This window comes from Lepidochelys kempii, chromosome 14 (genome assembly GCF_965140285.1).
Source record: "Lepidochelys kempii isolate rLepKem1 chromosome 14, rLepKem1.hap1, whole genome shotgun sequence".
In the NCBI taxonomy this organism is placed as follows: Eukaryota; Metazoa; Chordata; order Testudines; family Cheloniidae; genus Lepidochelys; species Lepidochelys kempii.
This window is the reverse complement of record NC_136393.1, coordinates 15,051,097-15,076,539: the sequence shown is the minus strand read 5'-3', so window position 1 is coordinate 15,076,539 and position 25,443 is coordinate 15,051,097. Positions and strand designations below refer to the sequence as shown.

General features: G+C 46.9%; 1 protein-coding gene across 8 annotated transcripts in view; it reads right to left on the bottom strand.

The window, feature by feature from the left end:
• TMEM94 (transmembrane protein 94) overlaps positions 1-25,443 on the bottom strand; it is a 99,529-nt gene that overhangs the window by 4,345 nt on the left and 69,741 nt on the right. For all 8 annotated transcript variants that reach the window (XM_073311868.2, XM_073311871.2, XM_073311872.2 and 5 more), the window contains 18 exons: positions 24,307-24,471; positions 23,727-23,936; positions 20,912-21,227; positions 19,712-19,885; positions 15,221-15,323; positions 13,158-13,375; positions 11,909-12,090; positions 11,557-11,695; positions 10,191-10,306; positions 8,755-8,854; positions 7,532-7,640; positions 5,919-6,108; positions 5,036-5,113; positions 4,362-4,447; positions 3,039-3,120; positions 2,458-2,612; positions 1,782-1,876; positions 61-154 (listed from right to left, as the gene is read on the bottom strand). In XM_073311868.2, coding sequence (XP_073167969.1) covers positions 61-154; positions 1,782-1,876; positions 2,458-2,612; positions 3,039-3,120; positions 4,362-4,447; positions 5,036-5,113; positions 5,919-6,108; positions 7,532-7,640; positions 8,755-8,854; positions 10,191-10,306; positions 11,557-11,695; positions 11,909-12,090; positions 13,158-13,375; positions 15,221-15,323; positions 19,712-19,885; positions 20,912-21,227; positions 23,727-23,936; positions 24,307-24,471 — 2,612 coding nt within the window. The remainder of the gene's footprint in view (positions 1-60; positions 155-1,781; positions 1,877-2,457; positions 2,613-3,038; positions 3,121-4,361; positions 4,448-5,035; positions 5,114-5,918; positions 6,109-7,531; positions 7,641-8,754; positions 8,855-10,190; positions 10,307-11,556; positions 11,696-11,908; positions 12,091-13,157; positions 13,376-15,220; positions 15,324-19,711; positions 19,886-20,911; positions 21,228-23,726; positions 23,937-24,306; positions 24,472-25,443) is intronic.

Here is a 25,443-nt window from a genome sequence, read left to right as displayed (position 1 = left end):
GCCGTATGTAATGGCAGCCCCTGCCCCTCCCTGTGCTGTTCAGCACCTGATGATACTCACACAACACCCACAGTTAGGGTCCACCATCTGTTAGTGAAGGGGCTTTTCTTCCAGAGAGGTTTGGTGCGATGGACGTGGGTGATGGATATAAACACTGAGGAGAGAGATGTACGTGATTTTAGTTGCCACCACAGATGGACGAGGAGAAGGGCTTTGCCCAAGATCTAGGCTGAACTGAAGCGATACTGGTCTGATTCCCCAACACCCTGCCTTCCATGCAAGCATCATGAGGCGCTTCCCAAACAGCCTCACCTCAACGTGAAGCAGGCAAGAGTTACCCATGTTTTGCTGGTGGAGAAACCGAGGCACAGACCTGCCCACGGTCACTCAGTGCAGCAGTGTCAGAACCAGGCTTAGAGGCTGGTTCTCCAACTATCTGGGCTCTAACCACTGGATGACACTGCACTGCTAACATGCAGGAACCAGAGTGGGCCCCGAAAGCACGGGGATCAGCACTGAAAAGTTAAGCAAAAGAAGTGGGAGAGGCATGGGTCACAGTTAGGGGCTCCCCAGTTTAACCCCAGGCCTTCTTCAGAGGCAAGCCACAGCCTGACAGACAGATGTGGCCAGACACAGAACTTTGTGGAGTGCATGTAATGCTTTGGGGCTCAGAATTCTCCAGATTACAGCGCTTGCACCTCCTGCCCAGCAGAGGTTACCCACTTGCAACACTCCCTATTTGCATTCTTGCATTATCCTGACTGCAAGGGTTAACAGTACCAATAACTTCGCACACTTTCAGCAGAGCTCCCCAAAGAATAGCTCCACAATGCTGACTGCCTCTCTCAACACAGATGTGTGGCCCAGTGATACTACAGGTCCCAGTATGCAATGCTCTTGCCTGCATCAAGCAGCCAGAATGGTTGGCTCAAGATGCAGCACTGCATGCTGCAGTCTGTTGTGTCCAGGGGTCCTTAAAGTGGAGAATAGAGGCAATCTGTGCTATTTCATTCAGATTAGATGTAGTTCTTGGGCTCCTGGCAGGACACTAAATTAGTACTCAGTTGGGCTGCCCTTGTTCTAACAGGGAGCACAACCATCTCATGTCAGAAGTTTGGGAGAAAGCTGAAACTGAATCACAGAAGTGTATGACTGGAAGGGACCTCAGTAGGTCATCCAGTCTAGTCCCCTGCACTCAAGATAGGACTACATAGCGAGACCATTCCTGGCAGGTGTTTGTCTAACCTGTTCTTAAAAATCTCCAATGATGGAGGTTCCACAACCTCCCTAGACAATTTGTTCCAGTGCTTAACTACCCTGACAGGAAGCTTTTCCTAATCTCCAGCCTAAACCTCCCTGGCTGCAATTTAAGCCTATTGCTTCTTGTCCTGTCCTCAGAGGTTAATGAGAACATTTTTTTCTCCCTCCTCCTTGTAACAACCTTTTATGTACTTGAAAACTGTTATTGTGTCCCCTCTCAGTCTTCTCTTCTCCAGACTAAACAAACCCAATTTTTTCAATCTTTCTTCATAGGTCATGTTTTCTAGACCTTTACTCATTTTTATTGCTCTCCTCTGGACTTTCTCCAGTTCGTCCACATCTTTCCTGAAATGTGGCGCCCAGAACTGGACACAGTACTCCAGCTGAGGCCTTATCAGTGCTGAGTAGAGTAGAAGAATTACTTGTCAAGTCTTGCTTACAACAATCCTGCTAATACAAGCTAAGGAAGCGTATAGTCCCCATAGTACAGAGACCAAAATCCACTGGAAGCAGATACTTACCAGTGTGCAAAACAATCAGACCCGCTGTGAGCTTCTGCGCTAAGAGGAGAGCGTTGGAAAACTCTCCAAACCAGTCAGGGGCACCTTCAGCATTGCTGGGAAATTAAATTGGTCACTGAGAGTCACTGCTTAGGACAAAACTCAAAGATACAGGTGTGCTTAATGATTCAGGCTGCCTCCACTCCCCACGTATAGTTACAGGGATGGGCTCCTCCACCTGGATCCCTGGGGGAAAGAAGTAAGAGACTGCCCCTTCCCAATGTAGGGCATGGGGAGCACAAGGAGCTGGAGAGCCAGCCTCCTCCCCATGTAGGGGAGTAGGAGTTCTAGGAATCAGAGGCAGGAAACCCAGGATCACACTGCACCAGTAGGATTTAGATAGCTTCAGTGTACATCAGGCCACACAGCAGGCAAAACATACCGTCAGGGCCCTGCCCCAGAGAGCTTACAGTCTAGGCCCCAGGGATAGTGACAAAGAACCTGGTGGGGGCTGGGGGCTATTTGGAGGATGAGGATTTGACATACACTACCTGGGAGGCTGCTCCAGCAAAGTGGGTCCATGAGAAAGAGCAGGGAAGCAGCCCAGAGAAAAACAAAGATGGCACATAGGGAATGCCAGGAGTTGGGGGAAGTGGGAGGGTGGCAGGATGAGGCGTGTGCTGTGTCTGTCCCTCACCTATACACCATGATGGAGGAGCACGCACTGAGGTTGAGGCTGGTGGCGTTCATCCCTTTGCAGGATTCGTGCAGCGTGAACCCAAAGCAGACAAGGCAGGAGCAGATGGTCAGGCTGAATTTCAGAAGGAAGCAGAGCAGGAAGTAATGCTGAGTCTGTGAACAGGGAGCAGCAAAAGCCAGTCAGTCATTCAGGAGACTGGCCTGGAATCAGAGGCATTTACTCCATTTCAGCCTTTCCTCCCAGCTTTCTACAGTCTCCCCTGCTCTTGGGACTCTACAATAGACTCATGAGCTTGAGATGCAGCAAGGACCTCTGTGCCCCAGCCTCGATGACAGCAGCAAGAGGCTGCACCATCAGGACCCAGCCAAGGCATTGGCAGCCCCAAAAAGGACTATGGCTGCCAGGGCTTCCCTTCATCCTGTCGCCACCAAAGGATGGTGATGATATGAGCCAAGTCAACAGGACAGAACTTGCGAACTGGGCAGCTGGAAAGCACTTGAGCCTCCCGTGACTGCTCCCCAGTCCTGGATAACCTTGGGTGGGAAGTGCAAGCTGTTCCCATCCAACACGCTTCCTACCTTTTTAGGAATGGAGGTTAAATTTTTCCCAGTTGCCATGGACATGACGGAGCTGTGGGGGGGCTTGCCCAGAAGAGACGCACTGGGGAAACAGACAGAGGTTAGTCCCGATGGTGTCTCCAACCACACATCACGTCATCCGAAATAGCAGCCCTAGCACTTGAACTAAAGGAGAAGCAAATCTCACTGCCTCTAGCATTAGCATGGAAAACCTCGGCCAGGCCCCCAGCCACACAAAGGGCATTTACGCAGCATCGTTTGGTTTGCTAAACTCAAAGTGCTCTGACAGTATATTTCTATTTTCTTAGCCCTATACCGAAGCAATCCAGGAAGTGAAAGGTTCAAATGGCAATGGGCAAGCTAACCTCCATGTGAGTGACTGGGATACATGGCCATATCAGGGATAATCAAGCTGCAGCCCCTCTGGCTGTGCCTGATCATGAGTGCCCTCCACACACAGTGCAGCTCCAACCTTCCCAGCCACCAGGGAAGCTGTAAGGACACTGGAAGAGGTAAAATCTCCCTGCCTTCTATCAGCAAGGAGGGGAACTTGGAGGTATAAAGAACACACACACCCTCTTGCCTCCTAGCTCACAGGAGCAAGAGAAGAAAGAAGAAACATCCCTCATCCCCTTGCAGTACTCATGAGCGCAGGAGGAGAGAGGGCATATTTAAAGGGTCATTGAAGTCAGAGATGAATAAAGCATCCCTTAGATCATCCATCCCATCGCCCCTGCCAGAGCAACACTGTCACTGAAGAATCAGCCACACACCAGACAGCCATACCAGAATTTCCTGATCTCACACTATCGTATCAATGTGTGACCTCACGCCCCATGAGACTGTGATGCTAAACCTCCCAGCATAGTGCCAGAACAGCTTTCCGGAACCTCATGGCTCCAACTTCCCCAAAGATAGCTCCTCGAGATGAGCACCACTGCTCTCTGCATGTAGCTACACTAAGGCGGAAGGCGTGCCCTTACCACATTAGCCAACACGCGTCACTAGCACACAGGAAATCCTGGGATAGACAAGGCCATTTGCAATTTTCACGTATGATAGCACGTTGAGGTGAACATCTGGGGAAACCTGTTAAAAGGGCTCCATAACAAAGGGCAGGGCTAACGAAGTCAAGCCACAGACAAACATTAACAATCTCTCAACATTTCTCCTTTCAGCCAAGGAGCTCACAAGCCCTTTACAGACATTAGTTAACCCTCACAATATCCTTGAGAGGCACTGGCAGATATTAGCTCCATTTTACAGATGGCAAAGCCACAGCAAAGGGAAAAGTATCCAGGGAGATGCCCTTGACTCACTCACCTTAGCAGCGGGTAACAGAAACAGGAGAGCCATAGGATGTCCGTGGTGCTCAGAATGGGCGGCAGCTGTACCAGGCAGGACAGGAACTGAACAAAGAACCATCACAGAGAAAGGCATGATCAGCAAGAGGACTGGGAGAGCAACCACACCCCCACCTGCTTTACCTTGTGCCCCACCCCGGTAAGCGCAGGGACAGGCTGGATACTGCAGAGCCTGGATTACTTTGGAGATGCGCTGCAAAGCCCTGCCTGCTGCTCTGGACTGCATGGTGGCAGAGGCTAGAGACAGTCTTCTCTGGGAACAGCAGTGCCTACCCAAGTCCCCAGGCTACAAACACAGGGCAAGAGGGGGCCAAAGAACATTCCCGGCAAGAGGTTAGTTAAAACCCTGCCTACAGTGGAGAGGCAGTCTAGGCCAGGAAGCAACCAGAGTCTTATCATGGCTAGCATAGTAACTGCCCTCATCAAAGAGTGAACATAATCCTATTCATGAACAATCAGCAATGCGTGTAACTGAAACAAGTGTATTGGATACACAGGGTCCCAACCATAGGAGATGTGTAAACCCTGGAGAATGCCAGACCCCACCCTTCCAGGCTGACCCACCCAATTGGGCTACATCCTCACATACCCCCAGCTTTCCTCCCCTAAACCCCGCGAGGGTGGGGGCCTCACCTGAATGACCACCAGAGTCAGCTGGCACTGCAGCAAGAAGAGGAAACACTTGCGGATCCCGTACGTCGCATGCCTGGCCTGCAAGGAAGCACAAGCCCCCACAGGGCAATCACTGGGAGGGTACCTGCAGCAAGGAGCCCAAAGGGAGCTTATACTCACTTCACATGAAACATCCGTGTAGTGATGACCTCGACCCCCCAGGAAATATTTTGGGTGGTTGAGGCAGAGTCTCTGGCTAGTATGGGGATGGTGGGACAGGAGAGGAGAGGGTCTCCAGCTCAGCTATGGAGGATGGTAGGGGTGGAGGTGCAGAATAAAGCCTGGACCTGAACCTCTGCAAACATCTTTGCCTTTCCAGGTTTAATGCTAACTTTGCAGTAAAGGCTTTTCTGCCTGGAGAGCTCCATAAGCACGTTCCTTACTCATTTTACTAAAGTCAGAATCCTGGTGCCACAACGCACTCCCTCCTCCCATTGTCCTGCTGCATCTTTGAGTAGCAGAGCTTTTACACCTGTCAGAGAACTCACTTCAAGGTCTCACCATAGACCCAAGACTATTTGCTGTGACATTCTCATGCTGACTGCCTGGCTCTCCCATGTCTGACATGCTTCACTGGAAAGGGAGAAGTCAGGTAGAATAATATCTCCTTGATGCTGGCCAAGCTGGGTATCAGCAGAGAGTGCTATGGATGTCGTTCACAAAGGGGCTGAAGAAGCTGAATGGGAGGCAGCACCACTGCTAAAATGGCCACATAAGACTCCTGCTTTGCTCTCCATGACAGACAGGTAGGATTATTAGGACTGGAAATCTTTACAGTCAGGCTGTGATTTTGGATGAATAGACAGACCATCGGCGAACCAAAGGGGGAATGTAGCAGACTCACCTGTTCTATAAGTCGGATGATACTGATGCTCTCTTCCTGGTGGAAGGATAAGGAGCAGGGCAAGCTGTTGAGCTGGCCTGAGAGCTGCAGGGGTGTAAGGTCATCTGAGACTTGTGTCATGTTAGTGCTTGTGGCGTAGCCAAAAGTCTCCCAGGAGCAGCGGGATGGATAGAGGGGATCCAGCGCTATGCTGCACAAACAACAGTGCAATGGTAAGGCAAGGCACCACCGCATGCGGAGAAAACCATGCTTACACTAAAGATCAAGTACACAACATGTATCCACAGCATATGTAATGTGTGAATATACATCACCTATGGCTCCCTGTGAGAATTTCAAAAGCACCTAATGGATTTTGGAGCACAAGTCCCACCTTCTTTCAATTAACACCAAGATTTTCAGAAGTGACTCAGGATTTTGGGTGCCTCAGTTCTGGGGACCCAATCTGAGGGCCCAGGGTTGTAAGAGATGGGTGCCCAGCACTTCATAAAAATCAGGCTCCTTGATGGGGTCTCATGTGATGACCCAAAATCACTTGTCAACTCTGAAACATCTTGACCTCAGTCTACAATTGATCTGACTAATCATCATGGGAGGCGGATCAGCCAATGACAAATGCAGTCTTACACTCTCAGTTTAACAGCCTGACGCTCGAGGAATCTTTGGTCAATCTTTTATCAACAGTGCAAGAAGTAATACCAATCTATTCATTGGTAATGCAATGGGCTGCAAAATGCACAAGTAATGCAAAGCGCACTCTTTGAAAGGATCCTTGATACTATAAAATTTCCAACCTGCGCAAAGCAGACAGGAAGTAATACCGATACACTGCTGCCAAAAACGACTCTCACAGGTTCAACAAGTTTACAGAAACAAAGGAGTAGATAAAATGTTGTAATTTTACCTTGGAGACATTATGGTATCTGCATGAAAGGAATTGGTGTGGCAAGAAAACTGATATAAAAACAAGGTACATCATTATTTTTCAGAATGATGGTAGTAAATTTTACCCTGTATTTGTAGTTTTTAAAACAGTGTGCTCCTAAGTCCTTTAGGCTCTTTTTAAAAAGTATCCCTTCGATCTCTAACAAATATTTAACATGTATATATCCTCTGGAACACACAGAAATCTGGCCTCAATTTAGACAGAACATTTATATGCAGACACCCAGCTGAGCACATGCATCTATTTTTGCAGCATTTACACAGAAAGCTCCCCAGTTTTTTGTAAAACACATGTGCAAAAGTAAGCATACATCTCCCAAGTGCACAAGTATGGAAATTTCCACAGACGAGCCTGCCTTGTATAGTGTAGGTCAGGTGCTTTCCACACATACCTTTAAAAAAGTGGGTCCAACTCCCCTTCCAAATAATTTATTCCCACAAACTAAGATACACTATTAAATTGACTAGTATCATTGCCAGGAGACATGAACAATCACCCCACCCCAAGATAGGTGGTTTCAAAAACCTCTCATGGAAGAAAAAACAGGCTGGTGCTAATGGAATACACCAACTGTGAGCAGTGCAATCCGCTGTTTCCTCAGACACACGTGCAGCGCTGTGTTGCCGACCACCAGCCAGTTTGAGGAGTTCAGACCCGGCTTTCCCACCTGATGTCACTCTGCAGGAAGAGGCAGCTGTTCCGCAGGTTCGCAGAGCTCCCCAGACAGCAGGTCACCTCTCCATACTCCTGCATGATCTTGATCATCTCGCACATGGCTGCGAGAGAATGACAAAGAGAGACTTAATGCCTTACCGTACCATGGACAAACACTGGCACAGCAGCATTTTAAATCTCCTCTCACCCTGATTTCATTTCTGGAGACAAACAATCAAACCTGTTAAAGGTTACCAGATCAATACACCTCCAGACTGCTCTTTGGAACAGAGTCCCTCAGACAACAAAGGCTAAGCCCATCAGCTTTTTGACCTTAAAAATATATGATTTGAGGTTAAAAGATATTGCCCTTCACATTTACTAGGAATTCCCCAATGAATTATAAACCAACATCAAGAACAGACCCTCCAGAACAGATCTCAGAAGCCTTATTTTAACTGTCCAAACAAACCCCTCTTCTTCCCACACTGTGTTCCCCCACCAGGAAGCTCTATGATCTAGCCTCCAATAAAGGGAAGGCAAAAATCATCCTCTCACTTCACTAAACAGTCTAGTCATTTCAGGACAGGGGTATGCAATCCAATCCTAGCTCAGCCTATGCCTTTGGAAAGAAATAACTGTTCTCCTGGCACCTTATGCACCTGCCCGTGGAGGGAAGGGGTGGAATTCTGATCCAGAGCTGCTCCAGTGCCATTTGAACCTTTGCCTCTTCTGCCTGGGGCACTGTTCCTTGAGATTGCAATTAACACGGACTTGGCCGTGGAGCACAAAGGCCTTGTTAAAAAATGTCTGGGAAATCATTTAAAATAAGGATTTTATAGAGACTTTCATGCAAGATTGAGTCACTTTACCCACATTCACAAGGAGCTTTATCCACATTTTACAGATGAAGGAACTAAGGCACTGAGAGGGGAAGTGATATAAAAAAAGTCATGCATAAAGCTAGTGGCAGTCAGGTAGTCCAGTAATAGCACCTAGCATAGTAGGAAATGACTTCTACGAAGTGATTTCTGAGCCATGTAAGGAAATGATCACTGGCCCTCAGGATCTGGCCCTCAGCACATAAGACTGCAATGGAGGCTCATCCACCCAGAATTCCCCTCCCAGTTTGCTACAGGGTCTCCCCACCCCTCCATGCTCTCATGACCCACAGCAACTATCTGGAAATGTTTGGCAGCTGATGTGTGGGACAGGCCCAGTCCAGCGGTCACTTACTCTCTGAGGTGCAATCGGTAAACAGGGGCACCAGCAAAGGCACGTTGTCAATGTTCTGCAGGTGAGGTCTCACCTGGTGGATCCCTCGAGGAAGTTTGGCCTTTAGAGAAAGAAGAGTGAGATTAAGATGGGAGGAGAAAATTGTAAATTAATATCAAGGTGGTGAATACAGCCCCCCAACTCCTGCACTCAAATCTCTGTGGGGCAAGATTCCTGCGATTGCAGGATCGAGCATAAGTTGCTGTCTATCCACTGTGGAGAGAGCTTGGCTTTCCTAAGAGAGTATAAAACAAGGCTCCCGCTGAAGTGTTATTTTGCAGTTCACATGCTGATTGGCCCATGCTCTCCCCCATGATTTGCTATTTGCCCTTTGCAGGTGCAGCATGACCCAACAGTGGTCAGGGATTTAACTAGCGTTTGACCATCCAGCCAGAACACTAGTTCAGACACTGCATTAGGAAGAGACTGAATCCTTCAATTCAACCTGGAACACCAGACCAGGAAAACCAACTGAGTGAAGAGTGCTGCTGCTGCTGGAGCTAGCCTTCCTGGGCAAGAGAGAGAGAGAGAGAGAGAGAGAGGTTGTTTGATGCAGCGGGAGGGAGAAATGAACATGAAAAAAGGAATGAGGGGGAATGGCTCCAGCGGGAGGAAGGGGATATAGACTGAGCCAGTGAGAGAAGGGTACTTCCCCCAGGCGAGTTTTTGCATGTCCGAAGGCCAAGCTCTTTGGGACTCTCCTAGTGTGTGAGCTGTCTTCTAGTGTGTGAGTGCGTGGGGAGTTGGGGTGGGGGGGGGATGGTGGGGAGAAGGGGGAGGTATTTCATCCGCAACCCTGCTGAAATTTAAGAAGATAAGTTTTCTTTTTCTAAATAGCGGCCTACAGGAGTGGTTTTAAATTTGTGTCTCTACGAGGCCAATAGAAGCTACGTGCCATCTCCCAGACTTATGAGAGCCATCAGGCCTTCTGCTGCAGAGGAGCAGCATTTCCAAGTCATTGATCTGCTACGACAGCCTGCTCTGCCCAAGATTGGGAGAGGGGAGAAGTGTTTTCTGCCAGCACAGATCACCACCCACTCCCCCCCACATATACTTGGAAGAGGAAGGGTAGGGAATCCAGACGGAAAGAGACAAGCCTTGTTTCTCCTCACATCCTCCTGAGCAGTTCTGTGTATGGTCATCTCAACTCCTTAATCACCTAGCACTCTTAAACCTTCTCACTGAAGAAGGAAGAAGAGCTTACAAAGGGGCAAAACTGAACTACTTAGTGCTGGGGGTTGTGCAGATCCTTGATGTGAAGCTGGGAAGAATCAAGAGACACAACACAAACCAATTAACAAACAAGGCTTACTTGAGTCTGGTGCTCCTGGAAAGCACCGAGGTGTTGTTCTTAACCAGAGAGTCAGTGTGGTGTGGAAAAGGAAAGATACACTCACCCTGTTGCAGTCCTCCAAGAAGCTGGGGATATCACTGTCTGTTGGCTGAAAGCTGATGAGATCCAAGTGCCCTTCCTCTTCCATCAGCAGCAGGCCTTCCACATCATCTCGAGAGACTGAAGCGGAGAGAAAGGCAACAGTAAAAATAAGCACAGCCCTGTCTACACTGCACCATTTCCAGCCACATGCCCCTGCAACACACACAGCACCTTCACGTGGAACTGTGGAAGCCTGGAAACACAAGCCCTGATTTTCTAGGTTAGCTGCAGTCAGATCCCACTCAATTGTTTCCTAAAATAAAATATTTTTAAATGACTAATCTGCTCAGAGGCAGATGCATGAGCCTAGTCTCTTTAATCTTTTGATACATGATCGCTCTTCTGGCTCTGCTTCCTTTCTCCTCTTCTGGGGAGAGACTGGAGAAATCACATCTAAAGTGAGGAAGAAGAGCAACTTTCAGTCAAGAGACAGACTCACGGGATAAGTCCAACACTGAAAAAAAACCAAAAACCACACCACTCTGCGACATTGAGTCTCAGAGCCTAGGTCAACTGACTCAGGCTTGCGCTATGGGGCTAAAAATAGCAGTGTAGACATTCCTGCTCTGGCTTTGAGACCCACGCCCCTCACCAGGTTCCAGAGCCTGAATTCCAGCCTGAGTAGGAACACCTACATTACTATTTTTAGCCCCACACCGCAAGCCTCACTCAGTCAACCTGGGCTCAAACATGCCCTCAACAACTACATCCAGGCTATAGCAAAAACTGGACCTGCCAATGCACACCTCCACAGTAGGCTATTGCATACACTATTATGATAGTTACGTGCACAACAGTGTGTGTGCACCCGGCTCCCATGATTGTGCATGCAACTGCAGTAAGCATGTGCACAAATCAGCAGTTTGATTCCTAAACGGCCCCGTGAGTGCCAGAATTACCCTGACTGCACGGTACTCACACACACAGTCAGGTTTGGTCTCACAGGTCTAACAAGTCAGGGCTAGATTAAGTACAGGGTTAAACAGGCCAGTCTTGGAAACAGTGAGGACCATTTGAGTAGCTTCCTAAGACCACAGTAGCGTATTTTCTTCAGGGCTATCAGTGTAGGTTTCACTGTGTTATGTACTTTTATACATGTGCTGAAGGGAGAAACTGGACAGCTCATCCTTACCAGATTCCTGGTTTCATCCTTCAGTGGGAGCCACCTAGTCACATCCCCTAACTGGCAGCTGTGGCGAGAAGCCACGGAGTCACAGCAACCGGAGCATCCTATCTTGCTTACCATACACCACATTCATTAGCTACAGGCAGATACACCCTGCCTCTGAATCATACAACCACCTTTCCTAAAGGGAAAAATCTCTCACCCTGATTCAGGTCATCATGCAAAGAACCTGCATGGCTCGGGCTGGAGGGAGGAATCTCTGATCCGGGCACATCTCCGTTGGGTGTTAAGGATATGTGGCAGTTCCAGCCAGTCTCAAGACCCATCTTTTCAGCAAAGACCTGGGGGAGAGCACACAAGATTTTACAGAGCTGATGCAGGGACCAGTGCTTTGGGGTCAGTACCTACAGATGCCCCCTGACAAGCATATGCCACTGAGACCTATTAGGCAGCTGGGTAGGGTTACTCTCAGATTGTATGGGGATGAACTCTTCAGTCAGTCAAGGCAGGGGCCATGCAAGTTCAGAAAGGGATACAGCAGAGGTGTAGCCTACCTTGCTCTTGAGCTCATCTTCCAGGGAAAAGTAGACAAAACGAATACAGGCACTGACCAGCCCATCAATGAGGCGGACAATGTCAAGTCGGGCCTGGTACTGGGACGAGACCATTCCCATGAAGATCTGGCCACTCAGAGCCTGAATACAATCCTCCTTCTCCATCACTTCCCCGATCCCTTCTTCAGACATGCAAGCAACACGCAATCACATTGAGACACAAACAACCACACGTGTGTGCGCACACAGACACAGATTACGAGACATGACCACGTGGAGACAGGCACCCATATGAACAGAAATATGCAGACACACATGTACAGATGGACAGGTGGATAGACACCCATTTACCCAAACACACACAGTCACCAAAGGAGTTTCAAACACCCCAACATACAGCCGAGAACACAGTGCAAAAACACACACAGCATGGGAAGGAAGAAAATAAAACAAAGAATGCTAGTCAGTTACAAGAAAGGGGTGGGGAGGGCACAGTACATGTGCTGCATAATGTACACATATGCATTTTAAATACATCATACTATGCTTAAACAACACAGCAAGTGTCTGGTGGAAGTGGACAGCCATGAAACTGAAGGGGAGTTGATCTCAAGTAATTGGATCAAACAAGTTCTCTCTAGGGACGCTGTAGTGGCTCCAGAAAGACCTGTTAAGGATTTAGACTGACAGGATTCCTTCACCAGATCAGGCTGTGATTAACGTGACCTTGATGCGGTACACAGTAAGGGATCCTGGTGTAGCATGAGAAATTGTACAATGAAACATTGTATAATCGCTAATTATGCCTCCCAACTCCCATGTGAAGCCATGTTACCTCATTTTACAGAATGGGGAACTGAGGCACATCGGGGTTAGCGCCGCAGTTTTCCAAAGGAATCAAAGGGAATTAGGCACTTCCTGACTCCTTTGAAAAACCCATCATAAGTAACTTGCATAAGACTGCACAGATGCAAAGTCAGGAACAGAACATAAAGAGTCCTGAGTCTCAGTCCCCTGCTTTAATAAATTAGACCACCCTCAAGTGTAACTATTATCTTACAAATTTAGGTAATTTTATGATAGAAATACACTTGCCAGCAGCATAAGTAATTATTTCCCTTTAAGGGAATGCTTAGATCTCAATTTCCAACCACTGCTTTGGAGAGCAAAGCTGCTACAGCTTTAGACCGATTGGGAACTAGAGACCCAGCTCAACAATACATCCCACAAGAGGAGGAGAGAGACGTACCATCAGAACTCCAGCTGTTCCTTCTGCTGCTCTGTTTGATGGGTGTAGTCCCAGGAAGGTCACAGGATGTGAAGATGGCATTCTGTCCAGGGACCTGCACCAGTTCTATGCACTTGCCATTGAGCTGGGAGGACAAGGCACAGTGCATTGGCTTGTACGCAAAGGCAGAGCAATAGCCTGAGAGACATGCTCGCTGGTAGAAATCCAACACTTTCTTCCTACATGGAAGACACAAGATAATACCAAAAGCTATCAGAGGCATGCTGCCATTCTGACACCAGTATAACCTCTGGGAGCTCAGGGCTGGAGGAAATCACCAATGCAAGTTTCCTGGACCACTCCCTGTAAGTTTGTTTCTAACACTGATCAGAGACTGGTCTAAAGAGACCATTCCTTATAGCTTGTAGCCTTTGAGCTACAGCCACTAGAGGGAGACCTGAGCGTCTGAGCATCCTGTAAGGGGCAGCGATGCACCCACACAGCGGGTGAACAGACAAACTAATGTAGCATATTTGTGATGGAATTGGAGCTGCCTGTGATCATTTATGAACACTAGATGTGTCATGCAGTTGTCTGATTATTGCCAGGGGGTTCCTTGAGTACTTTGGGTTAATTCACCAGCAAGGCTGTTTACTTGTGGGTAGGAAGAGGGCAATAGGCCAGATAACACTTATCAGCAAACAGGGGGTGGACAATGCTGGAGCCATTGGCTGTGATGCAGACCTCACTGAACAGGTTTCCCCAGGCAGATCTCAGCCCCTGTCAGGGGCACAGGGAGATCAGAGGACTCATGGGGGTTTAAAGACACACACTTCTCAAGGGAGAGACGGGGCTTCTGAGTAAATGTGAACCCAAACTTCAGAGGTCAGAGGGATCTGGGGTAAGATAGGCCCACCCAGGCTTTCAGCTCAGATAGATATGCATACAGACAACTTAGTGTTTTAAAAACCCATTTCTCATGTTACGCTGTGCTCCACTGTTAAGATTAAACAATACATTGTTTTAAGAAGACGGTTTTGGGTCACACTACTCATCACTGGTCACAGCTCCTGAAGGAAAGAACAGCAGAGAGCTGAATGCAGTTGCACCTGCTGAGCAATCATGGTTGGCACACACCCATACAGGATGCTGTAGCATCACAGGATTCTACCCCGGAAGGCAAAGGCTCAAGACCTAAGAACTGGAAGGCGTGCACTCAGAGAGAAAGGAACGAGAGGTGCAGCTAGAATGGAACCCTGACAATATTATATAGATTTGCAAGGTGCAGTGATACAAAGCCAATGCAAGTTGAACAAAGAGCCCCCCATCATAGTACACCAGTGGTGCAGTTCCAAACAGCTGCGTTTAAAGGCAGATTGTCAACACGCAGTCATTGGAGTAGCTTAAAATTCCATGCTTGTTTTGAATTTGTAGTGGTAACATTAGGCTGGTCCAGAACTACTCAACACAGAGTTTTTAATCAATGCCTCGTAAAAGAAATATTCAAAAAAGTAACAGGTCTTAATGCCTGAAAATAGCAAGAGACACTAGCACAATGTAATGCAGGCCAACAAAACAAATCAGGACTGATCTGTCAAATGACAAAAGGTGACAATAATGGCATAGGGAGCATCAAATCCACCCCAGCAAGATACCACTAATAGCTGGAATGTACCACTCCTTGTATGCAGATATAGGACTTCCCAGAGATAACCAAACAAAATCCTATTGCTACCATCACTGAACTTGCTTAGGATTCTCGGGCATACTTTACAGTAAGGTTCCATTTATAAACAAATTATAAAGGGTTTATAAATGATGAACAAAAGTCTTAATAAAGGGTTGGTAAATTGTTAGAGTCCAACGGATCAATAGATTGCTTATAACCATGTAACCCCTTTTAACGATGTGCTTATAACCAACTACAGACAACTCACATTTATAACATGCTTATAACAGCTATTTATCATTTATAAATAGCTTATAAAGTATTGTTATGTGGAGCCTTAATATAAACATAATTCTCTCCAGTAATTAATTTTAAACCAGTAACTCCTGTATGTCAATGAGGTAAGGTCACCCACCTGTCAGAGCCGGAGAGGGGGTAGATATCAGCACCATCCCAAAAGTCTGTGCAGGCCTCAAGAATGATGTCAGCTGTCCCGTGAGAAAGCATCTGCTCAGTGCCTAGGGAGAAAATGGGAAGGTGTCTCACCTGTACATTCCCAGCCAAGGGATTTAATTCCAATGGCTTGTTTGACAGTTAAAAACTACAGAGTATCCCACAATAAGACAGAACATCCTGATCTGCCCAATACATCCCCACTGGCCATGTCAAGAATGTGTCAGCCACAGAGACTGTTCAAGAGGAGATGATGTATGTTTGGCTGCTCTTTGCCTGGCTATAAGTTAACTGAGCTAGTGGTAAATTGTGGACCAGGTAGCCAGTTCCAGTACCTCTCCCCTTACATTGCAATGATCTTTCTCCTGCAGAAAAGTGAGGACCAGGTTGCTTCTGTATCCAGTACCCCTCCAAATCAGGGTATAACCAGGAGTAATGGAGTCATGAGATGAAACTAAGTAAAGAGAAATTTGAGTTGAATAGCAGGGGATAATTTAACAGTGAAAGCCTGTTAATAGACTGGAGTCTATTAGATTGGAGGCAGCATGGACTAGAGGTTAAGGGCATAGGACTGGGACTCAGGAGACCTGGGTGTTCTATTCACTGGCCTGGCAAGTCACTTCACCTCCCTGTGCCTCAGATAAGGATAGTGACCTCCTTTGTAAAGCACTTTCAGATCTACTGATAAAAAGCACTGGATAAGAGTGAGGTATTATTATCATCAGCACTATTCCACAGAAGAAGTTGGGTGATTAACGGTCATTGCCTGGGGCATTTAAAACGAGGCTGGACGAAAGCTCTAGAAGACATACTGCAGAGAACAACCCCTCACACTGACCAGAAGAGGAGCCAAGATTCCTTAATGTCCATGATCTTTTAGGTCTTTCCATCTTTTCCAATTCTATGATACTTTAAGGCTGAACAATAACCTGTAACTCATCCTGCTGGGCCTGGGTGTTCCAGGGTGTCTCAGATCATCATGTGATTTTCACTTATCTGGTACAAGACCAGGGCATGGTAGGTAGATCAGAAGTCAAGGATGGAGGGGCTGCCTTCCCTCCAGAGTTCCTATCTCTCATTATCTCATGTGGAAACATTAACATTACATGCACGTAGCATTCACTGTCAAGGTTAATTTGATTCCCTCCTCCAGCTGCTCTGTGACTGCCCCCAATGGTTTCAAAGCTGATCTAAAGAGAGAAAAAAATGACTTCCAAAAAGCGAGTCCAAAGACTTCTTGCAGGCATTGCTGCTGAGTGCAGACACTCATGCTAGCCAATGAGGTCAAGAGCCAAGAATATCTGTTCATGCAAATCAGGCAGGGGACCTTCATGAATACTTGAGGATTTTCCAAAACATACCAGCTCTCTGCTTTGTACTAAAAATAGACACCACAGGCTGAATTTATCAGCATAACAAACATCTGAACGCAATAGGAGCAGAATGTGAAAGAGGCTGCTTGTTAGAGGAACACAATGGACAGCTCGTGTGAGGTTTGGGTTAATTTTACTGTAAAAACCTTATATCCTCACCATAGTGGCTGTACGGTCAGATAGCCTCTGCTGTGAACAAAAGGGCAGGAGATTCCAGCTGACCCCTGCAAAGTCCATGCCTGGTATACAGAGTAGGAACTGGTGGGCGAACACACACAGCAGCAGCTACACTTCTGCTTTCCATCCTACATAGTTTCTGTTCAGCATCAACAGCACCTTGCACAGCCCACCCTGCTGGCACTCTGTAGAAGTTAATGCCAGCGACACAGTTCATGTACCACTCCAATCCGTGCTGTGGTGGCATTGATTCCAATGTCATTGATGGCACTGTGAGCTAAACCTGCCCAAAACTGGGATTAGTAAATCACAAGGTTAGTAACAGAAATGGGATTCTGCTAAACCAGGGGCCATTGTTCACTCTGGCTTTTCCCCTACAATCCTCACCTAAGCCACAAATCAACATCCATGTAATACTCACAGCCTATGCCTTACACAAACCTCTCCAGGGACCAGAAATAGAACCTACAAAGACATACAGATCAGATGCCTCATGGCACAAGGAAACAACTAAAAAAAACCCTAGGCTATAACTCTAGGTAAATTAACAACCTGACCTGGGAACATGGCTATTAGCTAATGAGCAGTGGGATCGTTTAGAAATGGCTAAGGATGAGTATTAAACACTGTGACTGTTCAGTATTTACATGTATGCCCTGCCAAATTACGCTGATTTACAAAGCATGAGACTCCTCACTAGGCTCCTGGCAGTAAACTGGGTAAAATCCCTGCTCCCACCGGTACTGGGGGTGGGAGAGGAGGTGCTCCTGGTGGCTGGCTGTAGTCAATACTGAATTCATGCTATTTTCTTCTCGGGCTAGAGATAGAGGCTAACTGAGCAGCAGTGAGTCTGCTCAAGTGAGCCAGATCACTCTTTGCATTGGATATGGGCTGGTGTTAAAACTCTTCCTAAACAAAAGGTTCCCAGCAGCAATCCCAACCTCCAGCACTGGTGCAGCAATCAAAATAAGACTATGCAAAAATTAAGATTTTTAACTACAACAAGGGAAGATGGAGGCAGTACAGGCCATTGGGTCATTTCACTCCAGAAGCATGTGAATCCTTACTCACCTCCAGTTACTATGGATTTGGGGTGAAAAATGTCAGATTAACAGGGACATATTTCACTAAACAAGACAAGGGAATCTAGAGATGGGTTATGTACTATTTCTGCTCAGGGTACATAATTTACTACCTGTCCACCTTTGGTTTCCTTACAGAGGTCTCATTATGGTGTATGGATTCAAACATTCATTCCAAGATTTTTAAAGCCAAAAGGGGCCATTATGATCTAGTCTGACCCCCTGCATAACACAGTCCAGAGAATTTCACCCAGTAATTCCTGCACCAAGCTCATAATTTCTGGTTGACCTAGAGCGTAATTTTAGAAAGCCATACAACCTTGATTTAAAGGCTTCAAGTGATGAACAATCTACCACATCCTTAAGTAAATTATTCCAATGGTTAATTACCCTCACTGTTAACATTCTTCTTACAGTTCATTCTAGACAGCATTATTACGGTCACACACACACACACACGCATATCTGAACCCTCTAGGAAAAAAAACTTTTAAAACTTAGGAAATGAAGTTAGAATGAGGCAAGATTAAAGGTAGTTCCCTATATTGAGAATCCCAGCAGTCAACTCTGACCACCACATTTCAAAGCCTTTCCTATAAAGACAAGATGACAGCAACTGGAACAAATATAAAAAAAATCTTCCCAGGTCAAGGTGTGAGATTAACTGCTGGACAGAAGGATATGGTTTACCCCCAGGGACTTTCAACTCTGTACAGTATTGATTTCACTGGGACAACAAAGTCTGTGCATAGACAAACAGGAAACTCCTCTTGTTCTGCTTTTCCAGGACACAGACACACAAAAGATCATTAATACGTTGGATATAACATTAGCCAGAACCAAATTACAAAGGTTACTCACAATCCTCATGCTTCTGGGAAGAGCTGGTCACACACTAGGGTCAGGAAGAAATTCCTCCCAACATGTTATAGCACTACACAGTGACGTGTGTTACCAAGAAGTTTACAGCTTCCTCTTTAGCAGTTGGTATTGGCTGCAGGTAGACACAGGATATCAGTCTAGAGCAGGGGTGGGCAAACTTTTTGGCTCGAGGGCCACATCTGGGTATGGAAATTGTATAGCGAGCCATGAATGCTCACAAACTGGGAGTTGGGGTGCAGGAGGGCATGAGGGCTCCAGCAGGGGGGGCGGGCTCTGGGGTGGGGTTGGGGATGAGGAGTTGGGGGTGTAGGAGGGTGCTCCGGGCTGGGACTGAGCGGTTCAGAGGGTGGGAGGAGGATCAGGGCTGGGGCAGGGGGTTAGAGCAGGGAGGGGGTCAGGCTCTGGGTGGCACTGATCTCAAGCAGCTCCCAGAAACAGCAGCATGTCCCCTCTCCAGCTCCTATGCAGAGGCATATCCAGGCAGCTCTGAGCGCTGCTCTGTGCACAGGCGCCACCCCTGCAGCTCCCATTGGCTGCAGTTCCCAGCCAATGGGATCTGCAGGGGTGGCGCTTGGGGTGGAGGCAGCATGCGGAGCCCCCTGGCTGCCCCTATGCGTAGGAGCTGGAGTGGGGACATGCCACTGCTTCCAGGAGCCGTTTGGAGTGGTGCAAGCCCCTGACCCCGCTCCCTGGTTGGAGCGCCGGAGCAGAGCAAGCCCCAGACCCCAATTCCCAGTGGGAGCTCGAGGGCTGGATTAAAACATCTGGAGGGCCAGATGTGGTCCCCAGGCCATAGTTTGCCCACCTCTGGTCTAGAGGGAGCCTTGGTCTGTTCTACTCTGGCAATTCCTAGGCTGTTTTTGAGACTTGCAAAATACTCCATTTCCCCTCCCCTACTATATCCAACACCTATACCCAAGAGAAGGGAGGCAGCCTTACTGGTGGTGGTGTCCTTAACAAAAAGGCTGATCATGTGACTCAAAGGTGGTCTCCTCTTGGTGATGGAAGAGAGTTTTCCCAGTACTGTCTCCTTCACCATCTCATCAGTCGGCAGGCGGTACAGGGCCAAGTGGTTCTCCTGCTTGAAAAGCTCTTTGGCTCCGGGTGTGAAACCTGAAACATGAATGTAAAGGGGAGAAAGATTAGACACAACCCAAAGTAAAATGGAGGAGATCTCACTTTGCTGCTCCCCTCCATCCCCTGGCTGCAGTCATTCTGATATCTTCCCAGCAACAGCATCCACCAGAAACCAAGCCAGTGACATTCTGTAGCCCCAGTGTGTGCTAACAGCCAGGGGACAGAGGTTACGCTTACCTAGCTGACTTGCCTGCATTCTACTATGTGCATACACTAAAATGCTTTGAGATCTACTGATGAGATGTGCTATATAAGAGCCAGATGATATTATTAGTGGAGTCCTTAGCACTCCTGATTCATTTAAGAGAAGGAGAGCAATTTAGAAGAACAAGCATAGGACAAGAGGTCAGAAACTCTCAAATGTTAATTCTGGCTCTGCCACTGACTCATTGTGTGACCTAGGACAAGTCATTTAACATTCCTGTGCCTCACTCTTAAATGGGGACATTGATACTTATCTACCTCACAAGAGTGGGATGCGGATTATGAAGTACTGAAGATGTGAAGTGCTACATATTACTTCTGGCTAACCACTGCCAGTTTCTCTGTAATACACAAGCCTAAACATTCGCACTGACAAAGACATCAGAGGAGCAATTTGTCCGTTCTTATTGGTCATTCTTTATCCACTGTGGGGCAAAAAGCTTCTTCATCAGCTCTGCTGCTGTCCATAACACTGAAGGATTTGAACTAGAACTTTACCAAATTTAGCTTGTGTTGGCTGGGAAAACTCTTAGCCATGAATGTCACTCAATGACTGTAGCACCGTGTCTGAACCTGTCTGCGGTGAACTCTCCAATGACACTGGCAACAAGTCTGATGTCAAACCTCTGAGCATTGACCCAAAGAGAAAAGATCAGAGTCAGATCTGAACTCCAGCTTTCCAACTAACAAAGAGGTACCATTCTGGTACTCTCCCAGTATTCAGCTGGCTCAGTAAGACTACCATGAAGACTACCAGCTACCATTTCTCAGCTGTCTCCTTGTTTGGTTCTTCCTTACCTATTAGCCTGGCAAACTCACAGAGCCCCCAGGGCACATGGACAGGCAGCACGGCATTGTGGGTCTCCTGGAGGGCAATGTTGCAGAGGTGGTCAGAGAAGCGGCATAGGCGCTCCGTCACACTGGCATTGCAGAGGTTGAGCAGCACATTCAAGCCCAGAGGCTTCAGGGAAGTTAGGTGCATCTGCCAGTTGGAGTCGTCGAACTGGATACAGGAGGGGTTCTGCTGGTCCTGGGACAGGCTGAGCATTTTGAGGTGGTAGTCACACACGAAGTCTTCAGCCTCACAGGCCAGTCCCTCACTGTCACCGCCAGCCTGATCAGACATGCAAGAAAAACCTGGTTAGTTATAATGGAACGTAGTTGCTAGAGATGCTCCAATTCCCATCCCAAGCTAAGTATCCCTTAGCAGAAGAGAGAGTCCCAGATATAACAGGGAAGATTAACAGGCCATTGCTTCCTCCACTTATCAAAAGTAGCAGCTTCCTTAGTTCCACCGTCTGAGATTCTCCAGAGTAAAAACAATGTTTTTTAATGGTCTAAATTCTAAGGGAGGAAAATGAATGAGTATGTGATGAGGGAATGACTACTGTAAAGGGCCCGGGGGCTTTTCCAGGGAGATTAAACTACTTTCTAGTAACACATTTAGAAAAATAAATATTAAGTTCCTGATCCTTCCCACACTGAAATCTGTGGGAGTTTTACCATTGCCATAAGTGGGAGTATGAACAAACTCAGAAGATAACCAGGGAAAGAACTGTAGGATTGATTTTAAGATGACAGAAGTTTGAGGGATGGGGATGAAGTCTCCTAAGAAGAAGGTGGCATGTAACATTCCCTGAATGCACAAGAATATATCTGAGCGTCCTCATCATAGACACTAGCAACAGGTACCTCCTTTAGTTCTGTCCTTAAAAGAACCAATCCTTCCCAGGGGAAAGGGGCCTTCAGTAAAGAGAATGCTTTTCTTCTCTGGAAAAGGACATGCAGCCCATGCTAAAGGATGTGCAAGGGGAATGAAGTGAGATTCTTCCCTGATTCCTTCCCCTTACAATTCAGCAACTGAAACAGGCAACACTTGACAGAAACACCGACATTTCTTTGTGAGCCCTGCTTAAGCACCAAGCCCATTACCAGTCAGGTGACAGGGGCCAGGCATGAGTCTTTTATTGTACTGTAGACATACCATTAGGGTCATAATTTGTCACTAGAAGATACTATGCCCAACTTTCCCCTTGCTTACACTGGGGTAGTTCAGGAGTAACTCCACTAAAACCCATGGAGCTACAGTGATGTAAATTCAGAATAACAGAGCACAATCAGTACATATGAGTGGCCAGTATTACCAGTCAATTAGTATTTAATGAAAACTAAACTTTGTTAATTTGGCCTTGGGTTCTTTTGTTTTTGACTTCATGAAGTATTCACAATCTACTGCTGGTTTTGTGAACATAGTTATTATTATTTATTTGTATCATCATAGCACATGGGCCCTATATGTAGAATTATTCTACATCTACCATAAATGAACACTTGGCGTGCTACAGGTAAAGTATCCATTACTGGTATTCGGTATTCAAGGTCAGAAACTGGTCACCTGTTGCATGGTTTAGATTCTGGTCCCTGACTGACTAAGTAACATTTTTGATAGAAGACTATGGAATAATGCCTTTCTAATAGAATTCTTTGTCAGTTTCAGTATTTATGTATATTTCTTGACTGCCTGGTGATCAATCAAATACTCATGAATAATGAAAAGCAGTAACATATCAAATTTGAACCATGTGTTTAAAAAACTGTCTTCATCAATTGACCAGTTCTCTGGGATGCAGACCACGGATATTAGTCTATATCATGAATGATGTAAAGAAAGTGAATAGAGAAGTGTTATTTACCCCTTCACGTAACACACAAACCAGGGGTCAACCCAATGAAATTAATAGGCAGCAGGTTTAAAATAAATATAAGGAAATACTTCTTCATACAACACACAGTCAACCTGTGGAACTTGTTGCCAGGGGATGGTGCGAAGGCAAAGATATAACTGGGTTCAAAAAAGAAGTAGATAAGTTCATGGAGGACAGGTCCATCAGTGGTTGTTAGCCAAGATGGTCAGGGATGCAAACCCATGCTCTGGGTGTCCCTAAGCCTCTGACTGCTAGAAGTTGGGACTGGATGACAGGAGATGGATCACTTGATCAACTGCCCTGTTCTGTTTATTCCCTCTGAAGCACCTGGCACCAGCCACTATCGGAAGATACTGGGCTAGATGGTTGGACCCAGTGTGGCCGTTCCCATGTACCACACAGGCATGTCTGCCAGAGGTCTGACCCAAACCAGCAGTTAGTCTAGCAGAGAGCTAGCATCACTGGGATGCTGAAGAGGAGACTCCTCACAACCTCTTCTCTCCTCTAGAGCAATCAGTACTACTAACTAAATCCTCAGACTTTGAAAAGGGCCCCTTTAAATGAACAGCTCTCCTTACCCCACAGAAAGAGGGGAAATCCAAAGGTGTGGGAGCTAATAGGATTACAGTGCTGGCTGTAACTTGCTGTCTAATGTCTCTGCCAAGCACTCCTGAGTATAATGTTATTTTGGCTGAAGAGCCATCTTCCCATCCACAAGGCCAGCAAAAGGCACAGAGTACAATGAGATTCAGCTGCTCCTTTCCTTACTTAACTCACACAAATCTGCTAGATTTTGCCATTCTCTAACTCAAATCCGGGGGTGGGTGGGTAGGGCTCTTTCTCCTCTCGACGCAGCCTGTCCTACAGCTCAGTGAGAGGCTGACTGCATCCATTTTTGCATACCTTACCTGGGTTGCCTCCTCCTCACCACCCTCTGTGTCTTTGCTGAAGCTCACATTGGACCCCGAGGGATGCTTGCTTCTACTGTTTGGCTTTCTGTGGACATGGACGTCAGAAGATTTCGGCGTGTCACTAGACCAGTCGTTCCTCTCTTGTTCATTGGCAACGTGGACCATATCCATCATGGGACCAGAGAGCAGAGCATCCCTCTCATGGGGCTAGAAGAGAGCAAGGAGGTGAACAGTAATGAGGCACTTATGGGATGGAATGGAAAATCCCCACTACTGATTTGCATGATGCCAAGCCTATTCTATCGTGGGATGGATTTGGGTAGCTGGGGGTGGAGCAGCTTCTGGCCTCTACTGAAGAGGACTGGACAGGACTCTCTTTGGAGGAGCAGGTCCTCACCATTCCTTAATCATTCAAGCAACGACACTCTCCTCCAGGAGCTCAACATTTGCTTTTCTATACCATTGCAAGCCCTGCCAGATCATGAACTGAATCTAGTTGCCTGGCAGGTAGTGCTAAGGCTGCCAGCCACGCCATGCTGAAAGCAAAGCATCACTTTGTTGATGACCCATCCCTCACCTCCTCGTCCATCTCTGGGTGGCAGAAGGAGCGCGTGGAGAGTTCATCCGTCAGGTCTTCATGGCTATCATGAGGAGCTTCTACCTTCCCACTGAAGAACAGAACAGTCTCTGGACTGGGATTTGGCCAGGATAGAATCCCCTGCTTGTCTACACAGCAAAGCACCTAAAACACCCCAAGACATCCCGCAACACCCCCCAAAATACAAACACCCAGTGAGTTAATGTCTAAAATATATATTCACTGAAACAAACAGCAGAAGGCTTGGGTGGGTTTTCAGATACAAAGTTGGACAGAAGTCCCTTGTTAAGCAAAACTCCTGTCTTGAGAGAGCATTCTGAAAGCATGCCCAGGTGTACTGAGCACAACTTGGTTCCATCTGGATTAATGGTCACTTAATGAAAGTTTCATTTAGGACCTATTAAAACTAAGCATGAAATCCATAAGCAGGAGGCAAGTCTTGTACCTATTTTACAGACTAGTACACCAAGGCTCAGGGAGATCAAGAGTTTTTTGTTTATTTTAATGTCATTGGCAGAGCTAGGAATAGAACAAGAGTATGACCTGGGCTTAAGCTACCAGACCACACTGAATGTCCTCTAAACCACTGTCTTTACTAGAAGTGTGCTTCTGGGAGGATAGGTGCCCATTTGGTTTAAAGACAGTTATAATTAGGCTAACGCTCGTGCTGTCATATGGGTGTAATTCATAAAGTGTAAAAAAGCAGAAAACGGATGAGAGCATAAAAATTGGATGGGAAGAGATGTTGAATCCCAGCGATAATAGAACATGGCAATATTCTAAACAAAGAGAGCTCTCAGCCATACACACAGCTGTTTGCATTGCTTCACACTGACTCTGCAGACATTCTAGGCTTCCGAGTGAAAATCCTGGAATCTTATTATGTAGATGTCTAGCTCTTATATAGCGCTTTTCATCATTAGACCTCAAAGCACTTTACAATACAGGTTATAAAGCCCTTGCAAACCCAGGAGACTAGAAACCCCACAAGACCTTTACTCAGAACGCTGTGAATGGAGCACCTACAACCCTGTTTCTTAGGGGATTTTCACAGTGATTGAAGAGAGCAAGGTGTCCCATTTAGGTATCCTCCTTGTGATAACCTAGTGATACTCA